Genomic DNA, 25,543 nt, shown 5'->3' with positions numbered 1-25,543 from the left:
GCTCAGCGAAAGCCCGGGCTCCTTCAGGCATCGCCAGACGGCCGTTTGGACCGCCCTAGCTTCGGTACAGATCGGTCTGTCCGGAGTGGCTGTGTCTCGCCCGCCCCCCGACAGCAGCTGTCGGTGGAGCCTGCAAGAACTTCACCCCGACGGCTCCTCCAAGCCCCCCAGGCGTGCCAGGTCGCGCTCCCACCTGACGCCTTTCGAGGCGAGTCTTTTGCTTCGCCGGGAACGGGCACCGGGCAGGGCACCAAGTGGCCACCCCTTCGAGCAGTTGCTCAGCGGAGAGCAGACCAGGCAATCGGAAGCTCGCTGCCAAAGGGGTCAGGGACTCTCTGGGGGTCCCCAAGAGAGCCCCTCCCTCCGGGGGTTGGGAAGAATGTCTCCCCCAAGAAGCCTTGCTCGCCTTGCTCGCTTACTTCCCTCTCGCCAAGTTCACGGGCGCTCCCCCACCGCCGTATCCCCGACTGGTGGGTCACTCGTGGCTCCAGACCAGCGGCTGCGGTGAAAGAGAGCAAGGAAAGAGAGGAGTTTGTTTCTTCCCATGGCTATCTGCTCTTCAGTCCCCATTCCCCCCTCTCCCCCCCCCCCCAGCGAAAGTGGAAGCTTGCTGGCTTGGCATTCAGAGCTGTAGGGAAGCTGTGGGTACCTGTCTGCAGTTCAGAAGAGGGGCTACCAAGAAGGGAGGGGGGTGTCTAGGTTCGTCTGAGGTGCCATTGATTGCATTGTATTGTTCTCCCTGTAAACTTTCTAGCTATAAAAGGAACCCGTTCCATCTTTCCATCTCCTGGGTAATAAACAATATTCAACTTCGGACTGAAAGTGCCCAGTCCAAGGCCACCTCAATTTGTGTAGCAATAACAATAGCAGTTAGACTTATATACTGCTTCATAGGGCTTTCAGCCCTCTCTAAGCGGTTTACAGAGTCAGCATATCGCCCCCAACAACAATCCAGGTCCTCATTTCACCCACCTCGGAAAGAGGGAAGGCTGAGTCAACCCTGAGCCGGTGAGATTTGAACCGCTGAACTGCTGATATCAGTCAGGTGAAGTGGCCTGCAGTACTGCACTCTACCCACTGCGCCACCTTGGCTGTGTGTACAGGCAGGCAGGCAGGCAGGCAGGCAGGCAGGCAGGCAGGCAAAAGTCCTCAGTGACTTAACAGAGGAAAGATTTGCCCTAACTGATCAGGTGGTTAAAAGGGACGCTGGGAAGTTTGTACCTGCAGACTGGCAAGATTCTGCTATTAATGTTGCTTTACAATAAAGTAGAATTAGTACATCTAGTCTTCTTTCCTGTCTGGTTTACACGAGGGAAGCGAGGGAGGGGGGGAGCTGTTATCCACTCCTGAAGTGCTTTGCCCACAGCCTCCTCTGGTGGCGTTTCTCTTAGGCTCTGGAACAAACCAAATAATCCTTAAAGAATAAAGCAATTTCCAAGAGTCAGCATGGATTTGCCAGATTTTTTTTCCAAATTTTTTCTTTTATTTTTAAACATAAAAAAACAACATAAAAAAAATTCTCATTCATTACATATAGCCTGTCGTTTGGTTACAAGTGTTTTTGCATCCATATTCTCAATTACATATACAATCACAGATTTTCCATCCAATGTAACTAAATACCTCACTTTCATTGTACAACATATATTCAATTGCGAGGAATATGTTTTTTCAATAAACCTAATTCTCTTACATCCTTGATTTTCTGTTTAATAATAATATACCTTTATATAATCACTTATCCCATTCTGAATATTTTTACAATATAAAAAAAATTACCCACTATTTACATTTGTATATCACTATTTTCAATTATGTATAATCCCACCAATCATCTATCGAGAATGCTTACGTTCATTATTGTCCTTGTACATCATACATTCAAACAAAAATGTTATTCCTTCATTTTTCAACAAGGTATTCTAAATACTCACTTCATATATATACCAATTTTTGATTACTTCCTTATTAAAATTATTTATCAACAACAAAATATCTTTATAATATATACTTAGAGTTATACATTATATCATCAATTTTCTATCAAGTATACATAAATTCATTATCCTTATCCATTTTAAAACAAAAAATTCTAAATTATTCAATTCATATATATATGTATGTATGTATGTATGTATGTATGTATGCCTTTTACTTTTATTTTCACTTGCAACAGTAAAAATATTGGGTTTCTGTCTGGATGGTCTCTTGTGACGAGCTGAAGGACAGAGAATGGAAGTAATGATCTTCCTCCCATATTTGGGCCTTCTGGGGGTTGTAAAAGAAATCTAATAGATACCTTTCACCCTGGCTTTGCTGATAACGGATAAGAGCCTGTGGCCTAATGGCTAAGAAGTCTGCCTAGTATGTAATATAGCCCAGGTTCAAATCCCAGTAAGGGTATGGCTAGCTGATGAGAGCTAAATAGCTTGAAATAGATCTATACTAGTCTCCCTTTATTTATTTATCAGCACAAATATATATATATAAAAAACACACACATATATATGTGTGTGTGTGTGTGGTTTTTTTTTATTTGTGCTATATAACATATATAACAAAGGCAACAGTAAAAATATTGGGTTTCTGTCGTGATGGACTCTTGTGATGAGCCGATTGACAGATGATGGAAGCAGTTAGCTTCCTCCCATAATTGGGGCATATCAGGGGTTGTGACACTATATATATAGTCTTTCATTGTATCATTATTAATCTATTTCACAACATAATTGTATTATCACTTAACTCCTTCAATTAAAACATAGGTAAAACATTTTTCATTTCCAGGTTTTTTTTCCCCAACCACTCATAAAACAAATCCCATATCTTATAAAATTGCTCGTCTTCTTGTTCTCTAATTTCAAGTGTCAATTTATTCATTTCAGCACACTCCATTATTTTTCAAATAACTTCTTCCTGTTTGGTATTGTTTCATTTTTCCAGTTTTTTGCAAATACGATTCTAGCTGCTGTTAAAACATTTACAATCAAATATTTTAAGTGTTATAAATTTCTGGTATAATTCCCAATAAAAAAATATCTGGTTTAAGATCTATGTGTTTGTGTATCATTTTCTCCAACCACATGTGAATTTTAGTCGAGTATCTTTTAGCTTCAATACAAGTCCACCACATGTGGTAATATGAGCCCGGTGTCTGATGACATTTCCAACATTTTTCTGATATATTCTTGGACATTCTTGCAATTCTCATTGGGGGTAGATGCCACCTGTAAAACATCTTATACAAATTTTCTCTATATGCAGTAGACATTGTCATTTTATAATTTTGAGACCATAATTTCTGCCATTTCTCTAAATCAATCCCATGCCCAAAGTTTCCCCCCCCCAAGCTATCATAGTTTCTTTAACTTGTTCCTCTTGTAAATATCCATATTTTTTAATTACTTTTTCATCAGTACCTGTTAAAATTTGATCTCAGTCATTTTCTCGTAAAGACCTTTTGATTTTCTATCTTCATTCTATCTAGATTGTATCTGTACATATGAGTACCAATTCATTTCTATTCCTTCTTGTTTCAGCTCTTGAATAGATTTGAGTTCACCCTCTGCATTCAGTATTTCAACATATCTGTTTGTTCCTTTTTATATTGTGGGAAGTTATCATCCAGCCCTCTCCCAGAAAAATGAAATATCCTCGGAAATATTGAAAAGGCAGAATATTTCTCTGGATGTGAAAAGAAACATGTTTTAAAAGACAGAATAGTTGCCTATACCTTTCTTCCCATCCCCAGCTAATGGGCCATTAAGATGGCCCGGCTAGCCCACTTTACATAATAAAGACTTCTCCTCACTGCAGCTGTAGGGGGAAGGGATATTACTCAACTCACCACAAGGCAACTGAGAACTCATCACAGCCTAGAGAGTAGCTCCCTGCATGGCCCCATGGGAGTCTGACAACCAGTCAGAATACATTTCTTACACAGGAAGAGGAAACAGAGAGGTGGGACTAAACAGGGTATAAAAAGCCTAGCAAGCCCCTCCCTCAGCCCTTCTCTTCTTCTCCACCAACATTGAAGCATGTGATCACCTTTTCTGTTCAGGGCTCGAGCCATGTGGCCCTGTCCACCATTAAAACCATCTTTCCAAGCAGCCTCCATGCCTCCAGTGTCTTCTTCCCCACTTGGAGCCGAACCCAGAAGGACGTTTCTTTCAACAATATATTATTGGGTATGAAAATGCTTCAATCATTGATATCTAGATTGGAATTTTTAAGTAGTGTAATCTTTTAACCTTTTCCCAATTTAATAACAAAGCCTCGCTTATATAATGTCTTCTAAAATAACCATGTGCTTTAGTTCCCTTATACCATAAAAAGCATGCCATCCCAACAGTAAATCATGACCTTCTACACTCAATAATCTAGAGTTTTTTAGTGTTAATCCTTAATCCACATCAAGTTTATTGCTTGGTAATATAACTCGCAATCAGGTAAGCCCAATCCTCCTCTAGTTCTAGCATCTTGTAACAATTTGAGTTTTATTCTTGCTTTTTTCCCTTGCCAAATAAACTTCAAAACTATTTTATTTAGATCTTGAAAAAAGTCCTTACCCAATCTGATTGGGATTGTCTGGAATAAGTATAAGATTCTGGGTAAAATGTTCATTTTAATTGTAGAGATTCTTCCTATCATTGATAGTTGTAGATTTTCCCATTTCATCAAGTCAGTCGCAATTTGTTGTTTTAGTCTAGTATAATTGTCCTCCTTAAGATTTATCATCTAGATGATAAATATATCCCCAAATATTTAACCTTGCTTGTAATTTGAATCTGCAAAGCTTCTGACAACTCTTCCTTTTGTCTTGATGGTATGTTCTTGTTGTCATATAACTCCTTGTGTAGGTGTGGCAGTCACCCATGGCCCAGTGCATAACAGGGCATGCGCAGCCACGCTGAACCACACAGGAAAAAACAGAACTCCATAACATCCTGATAGTTTATAACATAACATCCTGATAGTTCACTCTAGATGTGCCTTACCCAACGACGCCCAGGATTTGACCATATATAGACAGAACTTCCCTGAGCAGTAGATTAGCAATTGTAGTTTGACAGGCTGTCTTAAATCACATGCTGATTGCTCCTCCTGCCTTTGTCCTATCTCAATAAAAGGGGCTCCCAGACCCCCAATCTGGGTCGCTCCATCCCGAGAAAGCTCGTGTCCGTGTCTTTTCTCAATATTGGCCTCATGGACGAACCACGGGTACTTCACATGTTCTTTGTCAAAATCTTTGTTTTATCTTTGTTTATTTTCAGACTTGTTACTTTTCCGTACTCCTCTATTCTTTTTAACAATTTGGGTGTTGTCTCTAGTGGATCTTCAAGAATAAAAACCAAGTCATCTGCAAACGCTTGTAGCTTGTATTCTTCTTTTTTAATTTTCATTCCTTTTATTTCTTCTTCTCCTCTAATCTTTCTATTTAAAACTTCTAATGTTAAGACAAAAAGTAACGGTGATAATCGGCAATCTTGTCTCGTACCTCTCTTTATTTCAATAGTATCTGTCAATTCTCCATTTACCATTACCTTTGCTGTTTGTTTATGATATACCATTTGTACGGTTTGGATAAATTTCTTACCAAAGTTCATCTGTTCCAATTGTAGAAACATAAATTGCCAATTCACGTTGTCAAAAGCCTTCTGTGCATCAAGAAACATCAAGGCCATTTGTTTTTTGGGATGAGCCTCATAGCATTCCAAAGTATTCAAAATCATTCTCATATTGTCTTTAATTTGGCTCTTTGATTAAAAAAAAAAACCATTTTGGTCTGAGTGGATAAAGCTATTTAAGTATTTTTTAAGACTCTCTGCTAATATTGATGCAAATGGCTTATAATCTGAGTTTAATAAAGAAATTGGTCTATAGTTCTTGGTTTGTGTTAAATCAGTCTCCTCCTTAGGTAGCAATGCAATATATACTTCTGACCATGATTTAGGTATTCTGCTCTCAGATATCACTTCATTCATAACTTCTAAGAGTGGGAGAGACAAGGTTTCTTCAAATATTTTGTAGAATTCCACTGGTAGTCCATCCGGACCTGGGGCTTTTCCATTATTTTGTTTTTTAAGTGCTTCCGTTAGCTCCATCATTGTTATTTTACTTTCCAACATTGATCTAGTTTCGTCTGATATCTGGGGAAGCTTAGCATCCTGTAAATACTTTTTAACTCCTCCCTCTTCCACTTTCTCTTGTTCATAGAGCTTAGCATAGTAATCTTGTATAATTTTTTTTTTCTCAGTACAACCATCACAGCATCCCCAGGATCACGTGATCAAAATTCAGGCACTTGGCAATCAGCATATATTTACAATGGTTGCGGGGGCCCTGAGTCACATGATGGGTCGCAAACAGGGGCGTATTTTCCTATAGGCTAACTAGGCTTCAGCCTAGGGCCTCAAGATCAAGAGGGGCCTACATTCAAATTGTTAGCAAAATTAAAATTACACTATTCTAAAAACACTAAAACACTGAACCGAAAATAAGGAGAAATTCTACGCATATGACTAATAAACAAACATAAAAATGTATTGGTTAAGATCGTTCCAGCGCCGCGGCAGTTGGGGAGCCCGCCCACGTTCCCGGCACAGGCGGTCGGGCGAGAGGCACGGCCGCTCCCAGTAGCCGCCCCGTCGACGCGTAGCCCACCAGCGGCAAGGCAGGTGAGGGCGAGGGGGCCGAGCCGGGCAGCTGAGCGCAGCAGGGGAGGCGGCTGGCCTCGCTGCCTTTGCCGCAGAGCAGAGCCGCCCTCCGTCGGGAGGCCAGCTATATATATTGATATATATTGATATATATCACAGTAATGGTGTATTTTATTGTCTCTCGTGTAATTTACAAACTTAAAAATGGGAGGTGAAAGGGCCCCATAAGTGGAATAGCCTAGGGCCTCTTTTCATCTAAATCCAGCCCTGGTCGCATGTTGTAATATAGTTCCTTGTGTAGGTGTGGGTCACCCATGGCCCAGTTCATACCAGGGCATGCAGAGCCACGCTGAACCACACAGGAGAAAACAAACTCCTAAAACCCCATAACATCCTGATAGTTCATAACATAACATCCTGAGATGTGCCCTACCAATGACGCCCAGGATTTGACCATATATAGACTGAGCAGTAGATTAGAAATTGTAGTTTGACAGGCTGTCTTTAATCACATGCTGATTGCTCCTCCTGCCTTTGTCCTATCTCAATAAAAGGGGCTCTCAGACCCCCAATCTGGGTCGCTCCATCCCGAGAAAGGTCGTGTCCTGTCTTTTCTTCACATTGGCCTCATGGACGACCCACGGGAACATCACATTTGGTAGCAGAGGATGGTTACTTCACAGTCGCAGGTCAATGGGGAAGCCCAATTTATTTAACAACTGTGTGACTTACTTAACAACTGCAGTGGTTCTCTTAACAACCTTGGCAAAAAAGGTCATAAAATCAGGTACAACCTGTTTAACAATCACCTTGTTAACAAAGGAAATTTTGGTCACAACTATAGTCTTAAATTGAGGACTGCCAATCCTCAATTCAGTCCTTGCCCAGTTCTCCTGGGCAGAAACGTTGTTCATACCTGCGTAAGAGCAATGATGGCAAACTCTTGGGTGGGCCACCACAATGAGCCCCTCCCTCAAGCACAGCTCAGCACCCTCCCCCCCTCTGGGATTCCACCCAGTCACCCCAATCCACATAAGGAATTCCTTCCAGATGCCTCAGGGCCTCTGAGAAACTGTACCCGGAATGCCCCAAAGGGGCTTTTTCAGGAGGCCACTGGACTTTCTTGTTTTCTATTGAAGACATTTTGCTTCTTATGCAAGAAGCTTCTTCAGCTCTGACTGGATGGTGGGGAATCAAAGGATTTATACTCCTTGCAGACAGCTGGGCATTTGCATCCTTTTAGAGAGTCGTTGAGGCCACTGGAGGCTTAGCTGTGTCCTCGGGGGTCACCCGAGTGGTGCATATGGGTGTGGAGCCTTCTTGGGACTGATGAAAGGACCCTGTTGTAGACAGGAAATAGGTAATGTCTATCTCTCCGCCTCTCTTGAGGGAGGGCTGTGCATTCTGGACATCTTTGAGCCTTCTTCTCAACCCAGTGTGCTCTCTGTTGTGGGAAGTTCTCACCCAGCCCTCTCCCAGAAAAATGAAATATCCTAGGAAATGCTGAAAAGGCAGAATATTTCTTTGGATGTGAAAAGAAAGAAACATGCTTTAAAAGACAGAATGGCTGCCTGTAGCTTCCTGCCCATCCCCACTTTGTCAATAGGCCATTGAGAAGGCCAGGCCAGCCCACTTTACATAATAAAGACTTCTCCTCACTGCAGCTGTAGGGGGAAGGGATATTACTCAACTCTCCACATGGCATCTGAGAACTCATCTATGGATTCAAAACAGCCTAGAGAGTAGCCCCCTGCATGGCACCATGGGAGTCTGACAACCAATCAGAATACATTTCTTACACAGGAACAGGAAACAGAGAGGTGGGACTGAACAGGGTATAAAAAGCCTAGCAAGCCCCTCCCTCAGCCCTTCTCTTCTTCTCCACCAACATTGAAGCATGTGATCCCCTTTTCTGTTCAGGGCTCAAGCCATGTGGCCCTGTCCAACATTAAAACCATCTTTCCAAGCAGCCTCCATGTCTCCAGTGTCTTTTTCCCCACTTGGAGCCGAACCCAGAAGGACGTTTCTTTCAACACTGTGCAAAAGGTGGACTGCTGTCTTCCAAAGAGCAGCCCTTGCCTTTGAAATGCAGAGGGGCTGCTGAATCTACTTGTGGTGCCTTTGTTCTCCCATGTTGTGCCAGGCTTCCTTTGTGTGGTCACGCAGTGGTTCCCAAACTTGGCCACTTTTAAGACTTGTGGACTTCAACTCCCAGAATTCTCCAGCCAGCTCAGTGGTTCCCAAACTTGGCAACTTTAAGACTTGTGGACTTCAACTCCCAGAATTCTCCAGCCAGCTCAGTGGTTCCCAAACTTGGCAACTTTAAGACTTGTGGACTTCAACTCCCAGAATTCTCCAGCCAGCTCAGTGGTTCCCAAACTTGGCAACTTGGAAGACTTGTGGACTTCAACTCCCAGAATTCTCCAGCCAGCTCAGTGGTTCCCAAACTTGGCAACTTGGAAGACTTGTGGACTTCAACTCCCAGAATTCTCCAGCCAGCTCAGTGGTTCCCAAACTTGGCAACTTTAAGACTTGTGGACTTCAACTCCCAGAATTCTCCAGCCAGCTCAGTGGTTCCCAAACTTGGCAACTTTAAGACTTGTGGACTTCAACTCCCAGAATTCTCCAGACAGCTCAGTGGTTCCCAAACTTGGCAACTTTAAGACTTGTGGACTTCAACTCCCAGAATTCTCCAGCCAGCTCAGTGGTTCCCAAACTTGGCAACTTGGAAGACTTGTGGACTTCAACTCCCAGAATTCTCCAGCCAGCTCAGTGGTTCCCAAACTTGGCAACTTGGAAGACTTGTGGACTTCAACTCCCAGAATTCTCCAGCCAGCTCAGTGGTTCCCAAACTTGGCAACTTTAAGACTTGTGGACTTCAACTCCCAGAATTCTCCAGACAGCTCAGTGGTTTCCAAACTTGGCAACTTTAAGACTTGTGGACTTCAACTCCCAGAATTCTCCAGCCAGCTCTGCTGGCTGGAGAATTCTGGGAGTTGAAGTCCACAAGTCTTAAAAGTTGCCAAGTTTGGGAACCACTGGGAATGGCTCTCAAGGCAAAACGGCCAATTCAAAGTAAAACAAATAAGAGAGGAGGTTTCTGAGCCTTAATAAAAGTGCAAATGCTCAAAGGAAAGACCCCGTCAGCCCCTCCCCGGCCTCTCCCCTGTCCTCCCCTCCCCTCCCTCCCTCGTGACTCGGGAAGGGGCGGCGCTGGCTGGCCGTTTGAACGCGGGCGGGAGGCTCGGCGGCGGCGCTCGGGCAGATCCAGCTAGCTTGGCCGAGAAGGGCGGCGGCCCAAGGTCCGGCTCTCCCGCCTTTCTCTGGACTCCCAGCCGGTCCGAAAGTTGCGCCCGCGACGGAACTTATCTTCCCGGGGATGAGCGACGCCGCTACGGGCCCTCCGGGCTCATCGCCGGAGCGGAGGGCCAGCTGGGAGCGCCAACGCCGCGCCCGAGCGGAGCAGCTGCTCCGGACCGAAGAGCGATACTTGGAGCAGCTGGAAGGGGTGGCGACGGTGAGGAGGAGGAGGAAGAGGAGGAGGCGCCGCTCCCGCGTCTCTGGCGGGTCCCTGGGTGCCCGCGGGGGTGGAGGCGGTCGGGCTAAACTTCGTGGGGCAAGCGAGAGGCGGGGAAGCGGGTGGCGAGCGGAGAGGGAGGCCGAGGGAGCGGGCCGTGTTTAAGGTGCCTGTCTCCTTTGGAGCAGCGGGTTGTGGAGCCTTCCCCGGCAGCTCTTATTATTTTATTATAATAGATAGATAGATTAGATAGATAGATAGATAGATAGATAGATAGATAGATAGATAGATAGATAGATAGATAGATAGATAGATAGATAGATAGATATGATTAGATAGATAGATAGATAGATAGATAGATAGATAGATAGATAGATAGATAGGATATATTAGGTAGGTAGGTAGATAGATAGATGATAGATAGATGATAGATAGATGATAGATAGATAGATAGATAGATAGATAGATAGATGATAGATAGATAGATAGATGATAGATAGATAGATAGATAGATAGATGATAGATAGATAGATAGAGATAGATGATAGATAGATAGATAGATGATTGATAGATAGAGATAGATAGATAGATAGATAGAGATAGATGATAGATAGATAGATAGATGATAGATAGATAGAGATAGATAGATAGATAGATAGATAGATAGATAGATAGATAGATAGAGATAGATGATAGATAGATAGATAGATAGATAGATAGATAGATAGATAGGATATATTAGGTAGGTAGGTAGGTAGGTAGATGATAGATAGATGATAGATAGATAGATAGATAGATAGATAGATAGATAGATAGATAGATAGATAGATAGATAGATAGATAGATAGATAGATACCTCTTAAACAGACCAAGAACAAACTAGGGGAGGAGGAAGATTTAGACTGTCCCAAAGGGGCGAGTGGTTGAACAGAATTGCGTGAATTGATACTTATTTTCCATCTTTGTTCATACTGGAAGCTATTCAAACTCTCTGGAAATAGACTAACAAGCTACACCGATACATAAATTTCTTTCCCCCTAAGGCAGTGTTTCTCAACGTTGGCAACTTGGAAGATGTCGGGACTTCAACTCCCAGAATTCCCCAGCCAGCTGGCTGGGGAATTCTGGGAGTTGAAGTCCGGACATCTTCAAGTTGCCAAGGTTGAGAAACACTGCCTTAATGTATGCCTGCTTCCCCTTAGGGAAGGCAGCTGAAAACAGCACTTTACTGAAATGTTTAAAACAAAACAAGCAACAAGAAGAAACTGTGACTCACTCTCTCTCTCTCTCTCTCTCTCTCTCTCTCTCTCTCTCTCTCTCTCTCTCTCTCTCTCTCTCTCATCTATCTATCTATCTATCTATCTATCTATCTATCTATCTCTATCTCTATCTATCTGTCTATCTATCATCTATCTATCTATCTATTATCTATCTATCCATCTATCCATCTATCATCTATCTATCTATCTATCTATCATCTATCTATCCATCTATCTATCTATCTATCATCTATCCATCCATCCATCTATCTATCTATCTATCTATCCATCTATCATCTATCTATCTATCTATCTTATCTATCTATCTATCTAATCTATCTATCTATCATCTATCTATCTATCTATCTATCATCTATCTATCTATCTATCTATCTATCATCTATCTATCTATCTATCTTATCTATCTATCTATCTATCTAATCTATCTATCTATCATCTATCTATCTATCCATCTATCATCTATCTATCTATCTATCTTATCTATCTATCTATCTAATCTATCTATCATCTATCTATCTATCCATCTATCATCTATCTATCTATCTATCTATCTATCTTATCTATCTATCTATCTAATCTATCTATCTATCATCTATCTATCTATCTATCTATCATCTATCTATCTATCTATCTATCTATCTATCTATCCATCCATCTATCATCTATCTATCTAATCTATCTATCTATCTTATCTATCTATCTATCTATCTATCTATCTATCTATCTATCTATCTATCTATCTATCTATCTATCTATCTCCCTCTCCCTCCCTCCCAGCCCTACACACACATTCACTCACAAGGGAAATATTCCCTGTAGAAAGAGCAGGCCACCTCACCCCCCTCGCACCTTCCTTTCAAAGGGGACAGGCATGTGGAGGTGGGAACAGCAATCTGGAAGGCGACCCCAATGTTGGTGACTTGAACAATATTCACTGGATTTGCCTTGGTTAGGAAACCTGGGGTGGGAGTGTGGGGACTGGACAGGGGAGGTTCCGATGCCCGCCCCCTTCATTGTTTTGCTGGATCATTTCCACTTCAGCCACCCATCAGATTCTCCATGTTCTCCTCCTTTTTGGGGTTACCCGTCATTTAGCCACATTTATCTTGTTTGCATGCACATGTTGTTTTTATGTTTCTGTGTACACTGATTACCTGGCTGTTGTTTTTTTTAAAAAAAATTATTTCTCATATATACATTCACAATTATATAATCTCATAACTGTTAATAATAAGTATTTATAACAATTTTTCTCCCCTACAATTGACAATATAATTGAGATTGCTTTCTTATTTTACAAGGCCTCCTCCGGGTTCCGTCTACTGGCCAATGTCATCTGGCCACTACCCGGGGGAGGGCCTTCTCTGTGGCAGCTCCGGCCCTTTAGAACGAGCTGCCCGCAGAGATTCGGACCCTCACCTCTCTCCAGGCCTTCCGAAAAGCCATTAAAACCTGGCTGTGTCGGCAGGCCTGGGGTCGATGAGTTCCCTTCCCCTCTTGAATCGTGTGGCTGTTGGTTTTTTTTAAATGCCCTGTACTTTTGTAGTTTTTGTGCTTTTCCCTTCCCCTCCTTCGGGTTTGTGCGCCGCCCGGAGTCCCGTAGGGAATAGGGCGGCATATAAATAAAATGAAACTCAAACTCAAACTCAATTTTGGCTAGTAGGTAGCAGCATAAGCAAAGCCCAGTTTTAGCTCAGACTTGGTTCAATTAATTTTATTTAGGACAGGCTCTCTGACATTTAAGAGGCGTATATGGTAGTTTCTTGCATCAACAATAAGGTAGATGCACTGAGTAAACTAATCTGATTAAAAAGCAGTAAATAACCAAACTTAAGATGCCCAATGAGCCAGATTTTCTCCCATGTTGCAGGAAGAGTGAAAATAGGAATGTTCATCTGGGCAATAATGGTGCTATGTCCCTTTTCAGTACTTTGTGGTCACCCTGAAGGCCAAGGGGATCTTGAAGCCAGACATCCACAACATTCTCTTTGGACCATGGCAGTCCATCTGCTCCGCCAGCCGGTAAGGTCAGCCTTGTGGCATTGTGGGGGGGGGAAGGGGGGGGAGGGAGAGGACAATGTAGTCTCGTTGGCCTTCTTCCTTGGAATTCACCCATCCCTCTATGGGTGATGGAAAGTAGCGTTCACAGCCAATGCTTTATTGTTTAACCAACTCCTGTGCCAAGAAGGCTCCATCATAGGATTAGCTAGATGTTGCTGTGTATAGGATTTGGCGTGAAAAATTAAAGTTGCATGCAAGAAAGTAGGATAAAATGAGCTACAAATTTTGATTTACCGTATAGAATGGAACAATGGGGAAAGGATGTGGCTGAAAATGTTGAAATTTACATTATGTTCTAATGTTAGGAGAATTTTTATAAATGACGTACTATTAGTGTAAGTCACCAGAGAAATTGTCTAGAACAGCAATAGCAATAGCAGTTAGACTTATATACCGCTTCATAGGACTTTCAGCCCTCTCTAAGCGGTTTACAGAGTCAGCATATTGCCCCCACAGTCTGGGTCCTCATTTCACCCACCTCGGAAGGATGGAAGGCTGAGTCAACCTTGAGCCGGTGAGATTAGAACCGCTGAACTGCGGATAACAGTCAGCTGAAGTGGCCTGCAGTACTGCACCCTAACCACTGCGCCACCTCGGTTCTTGTATAAATGTATAAAGGCACTTCAAGTTTATGTTGGGAATGTTTGAATAATACACATTTCAGCATTTTGGATACAAATAGATAAAGTAATTCAGTATATTTTAAAGATTAATGTATAATTTAAACCAGAGACTTTTCTTTTGGGAAAAATAGATAGATAACTGCAAAAAAAAGTCCTGCCACTTTGTTTTTATATTTGACAACTGCAGCAAGATTATGATATAGCAATAGCAATAGCAATAGTTAGACTTATATACCGCTTCATAGGGCTTTCATCCCTCTCTAAGCGGTTTACAGAGTCAGCATATTGTCCCCAACAACAATCCGGGTCCTCATTTTACCCACCTCGGAAGGATGGAAGGCTGAGTCAACCTTGAGCCGGTGAGATTTGAACAGCCGAACTGCAGAACTGCAGTCAGCTGAAGTAGCCTGCAGTGCTGCATTTAACCACTGCGCCACCTCGGCTCAAAAGATGTAGCAGTCCCTACAAGGGAAGAAGGATTGGTATAGGTAACCATATCGTGTTTGCCAAAAAGTGAATCAAAATCTTCTTTTTCCTATTTTTATCTCTTCTTTTTGCACCTCTCTTTTATTCTTTATATTAATGTTTGTTAGTATTTATCTTCTTTTATAAATGTAACAAAATTTATATAATAAAAAAAATTAAGTTACGGAACTTGTGTTTTTCGCAAAAAGGGAAAGGCATACAATATTAAATGATTCCTTACCACAAGGTGCAGTGATTGGAGTTAGCCCCATTTCATAGAACCGTGGAATCATAATTTGGAAGGGACCTTGGAGGTCTTCTAGTCCAACCCCCTGCCCAAGGCAGGAGTCCTTAACCATCCTGGACAAGCGGTTGCCCAATCTTGTCTTGAAGTCCTCCAGCAATGGAGCTTCCACAGCCGCAGGAGGCAAGCTGTTCCATTGATTGATCACTCTGCCAGCAAATTCACCCCTGTTTTTTGGGTTGAATCTCCCTCTGATGAGCTTCCACCCATTGCTTCTAGTCCTCAGGCTTAGTGGAGAACAAATGGGCGTCGCCTTCCCCATGGCAGCCCTTGAAGTATGGGAAGACTGCTGTCATGTTTCCCCTTCAATGGGCTAAACACACCTAGCACCCTTAGACGTCCGTCCTATGATTTTTGCCTCCAGATCCCTGATCCTCTTTGTTGCTCTTCTCTGCATTCTTTCAAGGGCCTCAGCGTGCTTTTCGCATCACGCTGATCAGAGCTGGATGCAGGATTCAAAATGTGGCCTCACGAGACTAGTCCTGTCACTTCCCTTGGCCTCTCGAACGATGCAGCTAGAACTGCACTGGCTTATTTTGGCAGCTGCAGCACATTGCTGACTCCTACCTCAGCAATGATCCTCCAGGACAATTAGGCCCTCCTCAGAGTTCCTACCATACTGTCCATCCAGGTATCTTCTATACCTGTGCATTCGTTTAGAGCCGAGGTGGCTCAGTGGTTAAATGCAGCACTGCAGGCTACTTCAGCTGACTGCAGTTCTGCAGTTCGGCTGTTCAAATCTCACCGGCTCAGGGTTGACTCAGCCTTCCATCCTTCCGAGGTGGGTGAAATGAGGACCCGGATTGTTGTTGGGGGCAATATGCTGACTCTGTAAACCGCTTAGAGAGGGCTGAAAGCCCAGGAAGAAGGCGAGTGCAGAAAGGCCCCTGGCCATTTCCCTCAAGGCTCCTCTCTTTGCTTGCAGGACGCTGCTTTTCCACCTGTCCAGTGGCCATTTTGCATTAGGACTGGAGAGCTTCTGCCACCAGCTGGTGTTCTATGTCCATTACGCAGAGAATCTGGAAGCGGCCCAGAACACCCTGAAGGTATGTCCCCCTTGCTCACTGCAAATGACTTCACAGGTCAGAGGAAGTGGGGTTTTATACCCGGCATTGCCCCCTCTCCCTGCCCCCCCCCCCCGGTTCATTCTTCCAGCTGTCTGTTCTTGGCAGCCAAGGGCCTCCTTGGGTCATTGGTTTGGCCAAGATCTTGGTCTGGAGATGAGGCGGGGGGGGGTCTGTTCTCAGAACTTGCTGGCCACGAGACTGGAAAAAATGGATTGACTATATACAAAATAAATACGGGACCAAGAAATTCCAGTTAGCCTATGCTTAAGATCAGGAATGATTTAAATTGTTTAAAGTTAGCTTAGCAAGAAGAAGCTAAGAAGTCAATGTAGAGATGTTATTAATTTCTTTATTTCTCTTTTCTCAATAGATCTTAGACTGTGTTTGTTAAAAATCTATACCGTGTACGGGTTCTGGGTAGTCTGGGGGGGGGAAGGAGGAGGGGGGTCGGGGTGGAGGGAGGGAGGGATATACATTAGGCTAGGCACGATGTGTTGGATCTCAATGCAATGTGACTTCACATGTATACTGTTTTTCTCTAATTTTTCTCTTTAAAAATAGGATAAGCCAAGTACATTAACATATAGTGGAAATACACCAAGGGGAGGAGGAGTAGGAAAGAAGAAAGATGGGTAGAGAGGGATGGGAGAGAGGGTGGGGGGGGGGGGAAGGTGAAAAGGAAGGGGGGGAGCGGATCCGGAGAGAGGAGTGGTAGAGGGCGAGGGGAAGTAGGGTAGAGGGGGATGATGGAGGGAAGATAGAAAGCTGCAGGGTGGTGGAAGAAAGAGGTGTATGGAGGATGGAAGAGGTATATTGGGCTTTTATTTTCTGGGGCATTGTCGACAAGAGGAATTGATGCAATTACTGTTTAATACTGTATGGGGTATACATGTGAGTGTATGAAAATGAAAATAAAATATACAAAGAAAAAGGAAAATAAATAAATAAACGCAAAGAACTTGCTGGCCAGCCACCCTGACCTGCTTCTCCCCTGCGCTGCATCTGCAGAAGCTGGTGAAGAAGAACAAAGCTTTTTCCCGCTTCAAGAAGCTTCAAGAATCCCGTCCAGAGCTTAAAGGTTGCCGTCTGGAAGAGCTGCTGCCGCTGCCCCTCCAAAGGCTCCATCAGTAAGTGGCAGAAGAGCCGAGTCCCCCCTTCTCTGGCTGGGAAGCCAACCCTCACCTGCCCCTCCTCCCTGGGCTCCCGAGAGAGGCTGCTGGGGGCCATGGCTGAAAGATATCTTGAGAGGCAGGTGTTTAGATCTCCTCCACCTCTAATATCTGATTGTTAGGTATAGATGCCTCCTGCAAGATTTGGTGGAGCACACTCCCCCGGAGAGCTCTGGATTCGACCAACTCCAAGGTAGGATTCCAACTAAGCCCTGCGACGTGCCCCTGGATTTTTGCTTCCAGCTGTTCAGCTCTTCATCCCAGCAGCAGAGACCCCTGAGTTTTGCCTGGCATCATTTTGTAGGGGTGGCTTTTCTCCCCTTCCCAGCTACCCAGGCAGGAGAACAGGTGATGTTGCTCTTGGGTGATATGCTGTCGCTTGCAGGGTCCCTAAGGTCCGTCTCGGAGGTCCTGCGCAGAGTCCAGGAAATTGCTCACGCCCGTGAGAACCTGCTGCGGATGAGACAGATTCAGAAACAGCTGAAGGGACGGAAGACTCAAGTGCTGGCTCCAGGTGAGGCCTCTGTCTCATTTGCCAAGTCCTCCTAAGCTAGACAGTCACGATGAGGTTAGAACTAAACACAGGCCAGGCGTCGAATAATTAATGCTACAATGCAAGGATCAGGCTGGAAACCAGGGACCCTGAATTCTAGTCCTGCCTTGGGGTTTACCGACAAAAGGGTGAACGACAAAACCGCGCCCGACTAAACCGCGTTGACAAAACCGCGTGTTCTAAAGCACTCCGACGAATGAGCGCTGAATCGCGGCGACAACAGCGCAGCGACAGAAGCGCGCTGTGATGTTGTAATATAGTTGCAGAGCCACGCTGAACCACACAGGAGAAAACAAACTCCTAAAACGCCATAACATTCTGATAGTGCATAACATAACATCCTGAGATGTGCCCTACCAATGACACCCAGGATTTGACCATCTATAGACTGAGTAGTAGATTACGTTACACTGTAAAACTAAACCTAACCCTAAACCTAACCCTAAACGTAACACTAACCCTAACGTTAACGCTAAATGTAACCTTAAACCTAACCCTAAACCTAACCCTAAAGCTAACCCTTATCTTAACTTAAATCGCCCTTCTGCCAATACGCTGTTGTAAATCGCCCTTCTGTCAGTGCATTGATGACGTCGCGGTTTTAGCGACACGGTTTAGTCGGGCGCGGTTTTGTTGTTCGCCCTTTTGTCGGGTCACGCTGCCTTAGACACAAAGCCAGTTGGATATCCTTGGGTTGCTTCTTCTTTCTCAATACTAGGAAGGAGAAATGGGCAAGCCATTTCTGAATTTTTGCTAAGAAAGCTGCAGGGACTCTTCCAGGCAAGTTGCCAGAAGTCAGCACTGATTTGAAGGCACATACATAAAATAAAGACAAACCCAATGAAATCAGTAACTTCACCAACTGATAAAGAAGAAACATTCTAATCCTTTTTTTTTTAAACTGACAAATCTGACTTCAAGCTTAGTTCTGTCGGGGGAACAGGAATACCAGATGGGGAAACCTATCAGTCAATTTCAATTCAATTTTAATAGATTTGTATGCCGCCCAATCCCGGAGGAACTCCATGCGGCTTACATAAAAACAGTTTAAAAAAGAAAATATTAAAAGAATTAAAATACGAGACAGAACGAATTAAAAAAGGACACAACATGCACTTGATCTTGGTGGGGCTGGAGGTCAGTCAAGATCAGCAGCCCCAGGCCTGCCGGAACAGCCAGGTATCAGCCCAGCCAGTCCAATCAACTGCACAAACCTTTGAGCCATCAGAGGCCTTTCAAGTGGCGGGGGCACCAATGAACAAGGCACGTTGTTTCACGAACCTTTATCCAATGAAATCATGATGTAAAGAGGGGCAAAAATAAAGAATGGCCTCACTCTGTGGCCGTTGTGAAGCAGGTGGGAGAAGCACAGTTGAGCCAAGATCATCATCATCGCCCAGAGCCCTCTGGGCAACAGGCATCCTTGGAAGCAGAGCCAGACCCACCTGGATGACCCTGGTGAGGATTTAGAGTTACCATCAGAGGGTGGGGGGGCTTCCTAGTCCCGTTCAGGGGTTTGGGAAACTGCTACCTTCTCTTAGTTGACGTGCCAGTTGCCAAACACAGATGGAGGCTGGGAAAATCCAATGAGTATAAAGTGCTACTTCAGAATAGTGGATAATTGTAGCAGTAATCAGGTGCTGGCTTGGACTTTCAGAAACCTAGAAAGTCTTGATACATGGAGCTCTCAAGGGTTCTTTCTGCAACCCTTCCCTCTTTTCCAGAGCACACGGAACACTGTTGCCTTCACACCAAAGAGGCCCTTGTTTACTTGCATTTGTATGTGGGGCAGGGACAGAGCAATACATGCACACACACACACACACACACACACACACACACACACACAAACAAACCTATTGTAAACTCATTTTCCACATACCTTCAGATTCATGAAGGAAAAATGGAGTCTAAAGTAAATCTCTTGACATGTTAGGAATCCAAATGCTATTTCGCTGTGTGTAACGTTCCTGTGGTTCGTCCATGAGGCCAATGTGGAGAAAAGACAGGACACAACCTTTCTCGGGATGGAGCGACGACCCAGATTGGGGGTCTGAGAGCCCCTTTTATTGAGATAGGACAAAGGCAGGAGGAGCAATAGCATGTGATTAAAAACAGCCTGTAAAAGTACAATTTCTAATCTACTGCTCAGTCTATATATGGTCAAATCCTGGGCGTCATTGGTAAGGCACATCTCAGAATGTTATGTTATGCACTATCAGGATGTTATGGGGTTTTAGGAGTTTGTTTTCTCCTGGGTGATTCAGCGTGGCTCTGCATGCCCTAGTATGAACTAGGCCACGGGGGACACACACCTACACAAGGAACTATATTACAACAGCTGTGTTTTTTTGAAATGTTTGAAATTATGTGCTAGTGGCTTGCCTCAGCCCCAGTGTTGTTAATCCCTCTGCAGCTCGCGGAGAAACGACTCCTGCAGCCAGCGATGGACCACAGATGGTTTCAGAGCTTTCTTAATAAGTTCCTGGGTTTCTGTCCTTTTTTCCATGCAGGGCGCCGGTATCTCCAGGAAGGTTGGCTGATGGAAGTCCCCTCCAAGGGGACTGAGATGCAGCGCAGGAGATGCTTCCTTTTCACTGATATCCTGTTGTTAGCCAAGCCTTGCCACCCGCTCCATCCTTGGAATTCACACAAGTTCGCTTGCCAGGCCATTTACCCTCTCAGTCACTGCGTTGTGGAGAAGGTCTTTGGTCACACCCAGAGCCAAGGAGGGCTGCTCAGTGTAAGTGCTTCCCCCCCAACTCCCAGGTTCTGCCAGTGGGCTGCCTCCTCTCCCCTGAAGCCCATGGTTGATCTATGATTGTGAAGTAACCATCCTCTGCTACCAAATGTGATGTTCCCGTGGTTCGCCTCATGAGGCCAATGTTGAAAAAAGACACGGACACGAGCTCTTCTCGGGATGAGGCGACCCAGATTGGGGGTCTGGTAGCCCCTTTTATTGAGATAGGACAAAGGCAGGAGGAGCAATCAGCATGTGATTTAAGACAGCCTGTCAAACTACAATTGCTAATCTACTGCTCAGGGAAGTTCTGTCTATATATGGTCAAATCCTGGGTGTCGTTGGGTAAGGCACATCTAGAGCGAACTATCAGGATGTTATGTTATGAACTATCAGGATGTTATGGAGTTTTAGGAGTTTGTTTTTTCCTGTGTGGTTCAGCGTGGCTCTGCATGCCCTGTTATGCACTGGGCCATGGGTGACCTCCACACCTACACAAGGAGTTATATGACAACATATGATGGAGGGTGATGTGGGAGGCACAAATGGGGCTAGTGCCAAGAAGGGATGGCAGGCATTGATGACTCCCTAGCCAGGGACTTTGGGGTGGGGAAACTGGGGGCTCTTTCTTTTGGCCACACAGCAGTTTCCTGTCCTTCTTTCTCTTTTCAGCTCTCTTTCCCACAAAAAAAGTTACTGCTGATGTCTTGTGATCAGGAGGACTTTGCCAAATGGCACCAGAATCTGGTGGTGGCTATCAGGTAGGTTGCATCCCTCCTGCTGCTTCTCTTGTCCAGAATGGAGCCGCGCGAGCGATTGTGGGTGCACCTCGGTACACCCACATTACACCTATCCTCCGCGAGCTGCACTGGTTACCGATTGGTCTCCAGATACGCTTCAAGGTGCTAGTCATCACTTATAAAGCCCTTCATGGTATTGGACCTGGGTACTTGAGAGACCGCCTGCTGCCAGTTACCTCCCAAAGACCCGTTAGATCACACAGGGTCGGCCTCCTCCGGATTCCGTCCACCAGGCAATGCCATCTGGCTACCACCTGGGGCAGGGCCTTCTCTGTGGCAGCTCCGGCCCTTTGGAATGAACTCCCCGCAGAGATTCGGACCCTCACCTCTCTCCAGGCCTTCCGGAAAGCCGTTAAAACCTGGCTGTGCCGGCAGGCCTGGGGTTGATGAGTTCCCTTCCCCTCTCGACCTGTGTGGCTGTGTGATTCTTGGTTATTTTAATTACTTGTATTGTGTTCTGTATTCCCTTTCCCCCTTTTGAGTTGTTCGCCGCCCTGAGTCCCTCCCAGAGAAGGGCGGCATACAAATAAAATAAATCTAAATCTAAAGAACCCTCGATAACATTTAAGGAATCATTGATCACAACTCAGCAAGTGTTCATTAGGCTGAGGCAGTGGCCGCATTGTAAGTACCACAGCATAGCTGTAGGGGACTCTGGGACTCCCCCTGGTCAGCTCCCCCATTTCAGCCACCGCCTCAGTTTCTGCCCCAAATGATCTCCGTCTGAGCCGACCCAGAGACAGTCCTTTGGTTCAACGGAAGGCATTACGGGTAGCCCTCAACCTGAAGCCGTTCATTCTGACTGTTCGGAGTTGCAATGGGGCTGAATGGTCGTACTGAGGTCCCGGCTGATGAAGAGCTTCAGGGTCACCTGATTAGGCGTTTGGCATCCTGTTTACATTTATAGCCAGTTGCCAAGCCCCCTGCGACTGTGATGTGATCGGCATTTGCCGGGTTTCCTTCTGGCTTTGCAGAAAATCAGTGGAGAGGCTGGCAAGGGAAGCTTACAAGTCGCAGTCCGACTGTCAGGAGGGACTCCGTCCGGTCTCTGGCTGACAAAGGTCCACGCCAAAATCCATGCAGTGTTTTCCAGCTTCAGAAGCTGAGGTCTTACGCACCCTGCCCGCCCACATCTCTTGCTCCTTCCTCCACTTGGTATGGCTTGGGGCTTGCAGCTTTTCCTACTGGCTTCCCCACTGACCTGATTGTGGAAGCTGGCGGGAAGTTGCCTCACTAATAACCAGGGCACTAATTTAATACTTACAACTGCCTGGATTGTCACAGTGAAGCAAAATAAGTGCACTTCATCGCTTAAGTGATGGAAATTCTCTCAATTATAACCGTGGTTAGCCCTACACGGCACTGGACCTGGATATCTGAGAGACCGTCTCCTGCTACACACCTCCCAACGTCCGATAAGAACACACAGGTTAGGCCTCCTCCGGGTGCCGTCTGCCGGACAATGCCGGCTGGTGACCACTCGGGGGAGAGCCTTTTCTGTTGCTGCTCCGGCTCTGTGGAAGGAGTTGCCAGCAGAGATCCGGACCCTCCCCACCAATGTTCCCTCTAATTTTTTTTCAGTGTGAGCGGAAAAGTATAGTGTTTGAGCGGCACATTTTCATGCCTGAGCACCTGAATTTTTTTCACAGATGTCACCTAAGACAACAACGAAATCAGTGTTATTTGAAACTCAAAGTTATGTTTATTCAAGGTACCCGCTTAATTAAAAGTGTTATATAATATCAGTATCACTTAACAACGGTCCTGCTTAGCAACCAAAATGTTGGCTCAGAAACTCTGGCATTGAAGCACGCAAGTCTTAAAGCTGTCAAGTTACAAGACCCTTGCACCCCTAACCCTTTAGGAAAAAAACCCCAGGGGTCTTCAAACCTGACAGCTTTAAGCCTTGCTGACTTCAACTCCCAGAATTCCTCCTCCAGTCATATTGCAGCAACGTCATCTGCGTGGATCTGCTCCATCTTCGGTTTTTTTCACAGGAGGCAGGGTTGCTGCTGAAGATGCCAACGAGCCCCCACCGCCACTAGAATATGCATTTGTTTAGCATGACATAGAATAGTCTTTCAACCAGAAGTATGGAATAAAAGAGAGACTGATAAATATTAAAAAAAATAAAACCAAAAAGCAGCTATTTATTTGAGTTCTAGATAAACATTTAGTTCAGATTTAATAGTGTTTCAGAGATGTGGCTGTCAGCTATTTGTGTATGTATGTTATTATTATGGAAGGTTAGATGAGATTTCACCAACATTATTCACCCCTGATTAATGCATTCATTCTAATAATCGAGTCTGACTCTGAATTACAAATCCATGTCTGAAGAATCTGGGTTAAGTTTTGGATTGGAAATTTGGGGAACATGAAAGTTTATGCATATTTTTTGTAATTTTTTCATTGGGTCTTAATAATGATTTTATTCATTTGGGATTTTTTTCATAGGCTTAACACAGCTCTAATTTTGTCATTAGGAGCAATGTAACATTGGCCACTAATGTATTGTATACAGGTTGCCTTAGCAGGTAATACCTTTTGTATAGTAGGAACTTAAGATAGGCAGACTTCATACAGATAAACAATTGAGAAATATTGTTCTTTTTAAAAAGCAGTGTTAATTGCTGCACCTTTCTCATATTAAGTATATTAGCTCAAGTTCATGTAAGGAAAAACTTTCAGTCTTAAAGGTTTGGTGAGGAGAAATCCAAAAATTCTTTTAAAGAATTTAAATTACATTTGAGGCTGCCTCTGCTTTCGCTCTCCCTCCCTCAGTTGTGCAGCAGCGGCAGCGGCAGCTCTCAGCCTACGGCGGCAGCGTCACACAGGCTGTGGAAGGAGGAGGAGGAGGAGGAGGGAACCAAAGAGAGGCTTTTACCGGGTCTGCGCCCCACAGCCAGGACCGTCCTTGCGCCTCAAGCCGCGTTTCTTCCTGCAAAGCCCTTCGGGCAACCCGAGAGTTCCGCTTGACGCCAGAAGGGCTTTGCAGGAAGAAACGCGGCTTGAGGCGCAAGGATGGTCCTGGCTGTGGGGCGCAGACCCGGTAAAAGCCTCTCTTTGGTTCCCTCCTCCTCCCCCTCCTTCCACAGCCTGCGTGACGCTGCCGCCGTAGGCTGAGAGCTGCCGCTGAAACAAGTTTGGGGAGGTCCTTTGCGGGCGGCCAGTTCTAGCCGCCTGCAAAGGACTTCCCCACGTTTGCTTTGAAAGAAATCTCTGCGCGGCAGTTAGAAACTGCTGCGCGGGGGTTTCTTGCCATGTGCGCGGCCGCGCAGGCGCGCACCTTAGAGGGAACAGTGCTCCCCACCCTTGCAGCCTTCCAAAAAGCCACCAAAACCTGGCTGTTCCGGCAGGCCTGGGGTTGCTGACTCGAATCAGGTCAACCCCCAATTAAACCGGATGTATGTTGTGTTTTTAAACTGTATTGTTCTATGTTCTCCCCCTGTATGTTATTTTTATTTTATTCGTACTTGTAAGCCGCCCTGAGTCCCCCCCGGGATTGGGCGGCATATAAACCCATTAAATTGCTAATTGTTTCCCTCTTCTTACAGAGAGCTTCAGGTCTGTGGAAGCCCACCCGCTCAGAAGGCTGAGTGAGCCAGCTGGACATTGCAGGAAATAGCCCGTGCGCCCTGGGCAATTGTCTGGCAATCTGCCAACCGGCAGACATTAGTGCTACCCTCCTTTGGACATCTTTAACTCATGCATTATCCTAACACGGCTCCTCCGTCCTTGGCTTGGGTGCCTGTTCTTTCCACCCAGAGAAGCAGGATGCTAGGAACGGCCCTTCTCCTCGGAGGCTGCTGGCTCCAGAACCAGCCCCACTTATTGAGCCTAGAGGCTGGGAGCCCTGCCATGTGGTGGCCTACTCAGCAACTCTCATGTGACACAGGAGGACAGAAGCGATTAAGATTCTACACAAGCTACTTTTCATAAACTGTGGATCTTGCACAGTGGGATGCGAAAGCCTTCTTTTAATGGCTATGAATGGTGGCGTTTTTTCCTTGCGACTTCTGTTTTGCCTGCCAAGTCAGGAAAGATTTTGGGCTGGAACTCAGCGGGTCTTAAAAACATGTCAGGGCACGGACTGGTCCTTCACACTGCATGCTGGGGAGCCAATTACCCCATAATCCAATTCCATCAGTGCAACCAGGGCAAAAACTGCTGCTTTAAGCATTTTCAAATTCTGTAGCTATGCAGCCAGAACCCCAAATGGAGAGAGACAACGCCTGGTATTGCTGTAATGTTGTAATATAGTTCTTTGTGTAGGTGTGTGTCCTCCATGGCCTAGTTCATACCAGG

The 25,543-nt window shown here is 45.1% G+C and overlaps 1 protein-coding gene across 1 annotated transcript; it reads left to right on the top strand.

Moving 5' to 3' along the window:
* The first annotated feature begins 9,905 nt into the window (after window positions 1-9,905).
* Window positions 9,906-25,543, top strand: ARHGEF39 (Rho guanine nucleotide exchange factor 39). Its single transcript, XM_032214306.1, has 9 exons — window positions 9,906-10,173; window positions 13,381-13,475; window positions 15,832-15,952; window positions 16,982-17,100; window positions 17,265-17,335; window positions 17,528-17,656; window positions 20,209-20,438; window positions 21,108-21,196; window positions 24,793-25,543. Exons 1-9 carry the CDS (start codon window positions 10,036-10,038, stop codon window positions 24,836-24,838), a joined length of 1,038 nt encoding a protein of 345 aa, XP_032070197.1. The 5' UTR covers window positions 9,906-10,035; the 3' UTR covers window positions 24,839-25,543.

The sequence above is a fragment of the Thamnophis elegans genome, chromosome 3 (assembly GCF_009769535.1).
Source record: "Thamnophis elegans isolate rThaEle1 chromosome 3, rThaEle1.pri, whole genome shotgun sequence".
Taxonomy (NCBI): domain Eukaryota; kingdom Metazoa; phylum Chordata; class Lepidosauria; order Squamata; family Colubridae; genus Thamnophis; species Thamnophis elegans.
This window is presented reverse-complemented; position numbering and strand designations above follow the sequence as displayed.

Excerpts from the sequence above, each read along its gene's own strand:
- ARHGEF39 (XM_032214306.1), top strand. The coding sequence starts at position 10,036 with ATGAGCGACGCCGCTACGGGCCCTCCGGGCTCATCGCCGGAGCGGAGG. Across the intron at positions 10,174-13,380 it reads AGCTGGAAGGGGTGGCGACG|TACTTTGTGGTCACCCTGAA; the intron begins GTGAGGAGGAGG and ends GTCCCTTTTCAG. Across the intron at positions 17,336-17,527 it reads TGGATTCGACCAACTCCAAG|GGTCCCTAAGGTCCGTCTCG; the intron begins GTAGGATTCCAA and ends TGTCGCTTGCAG.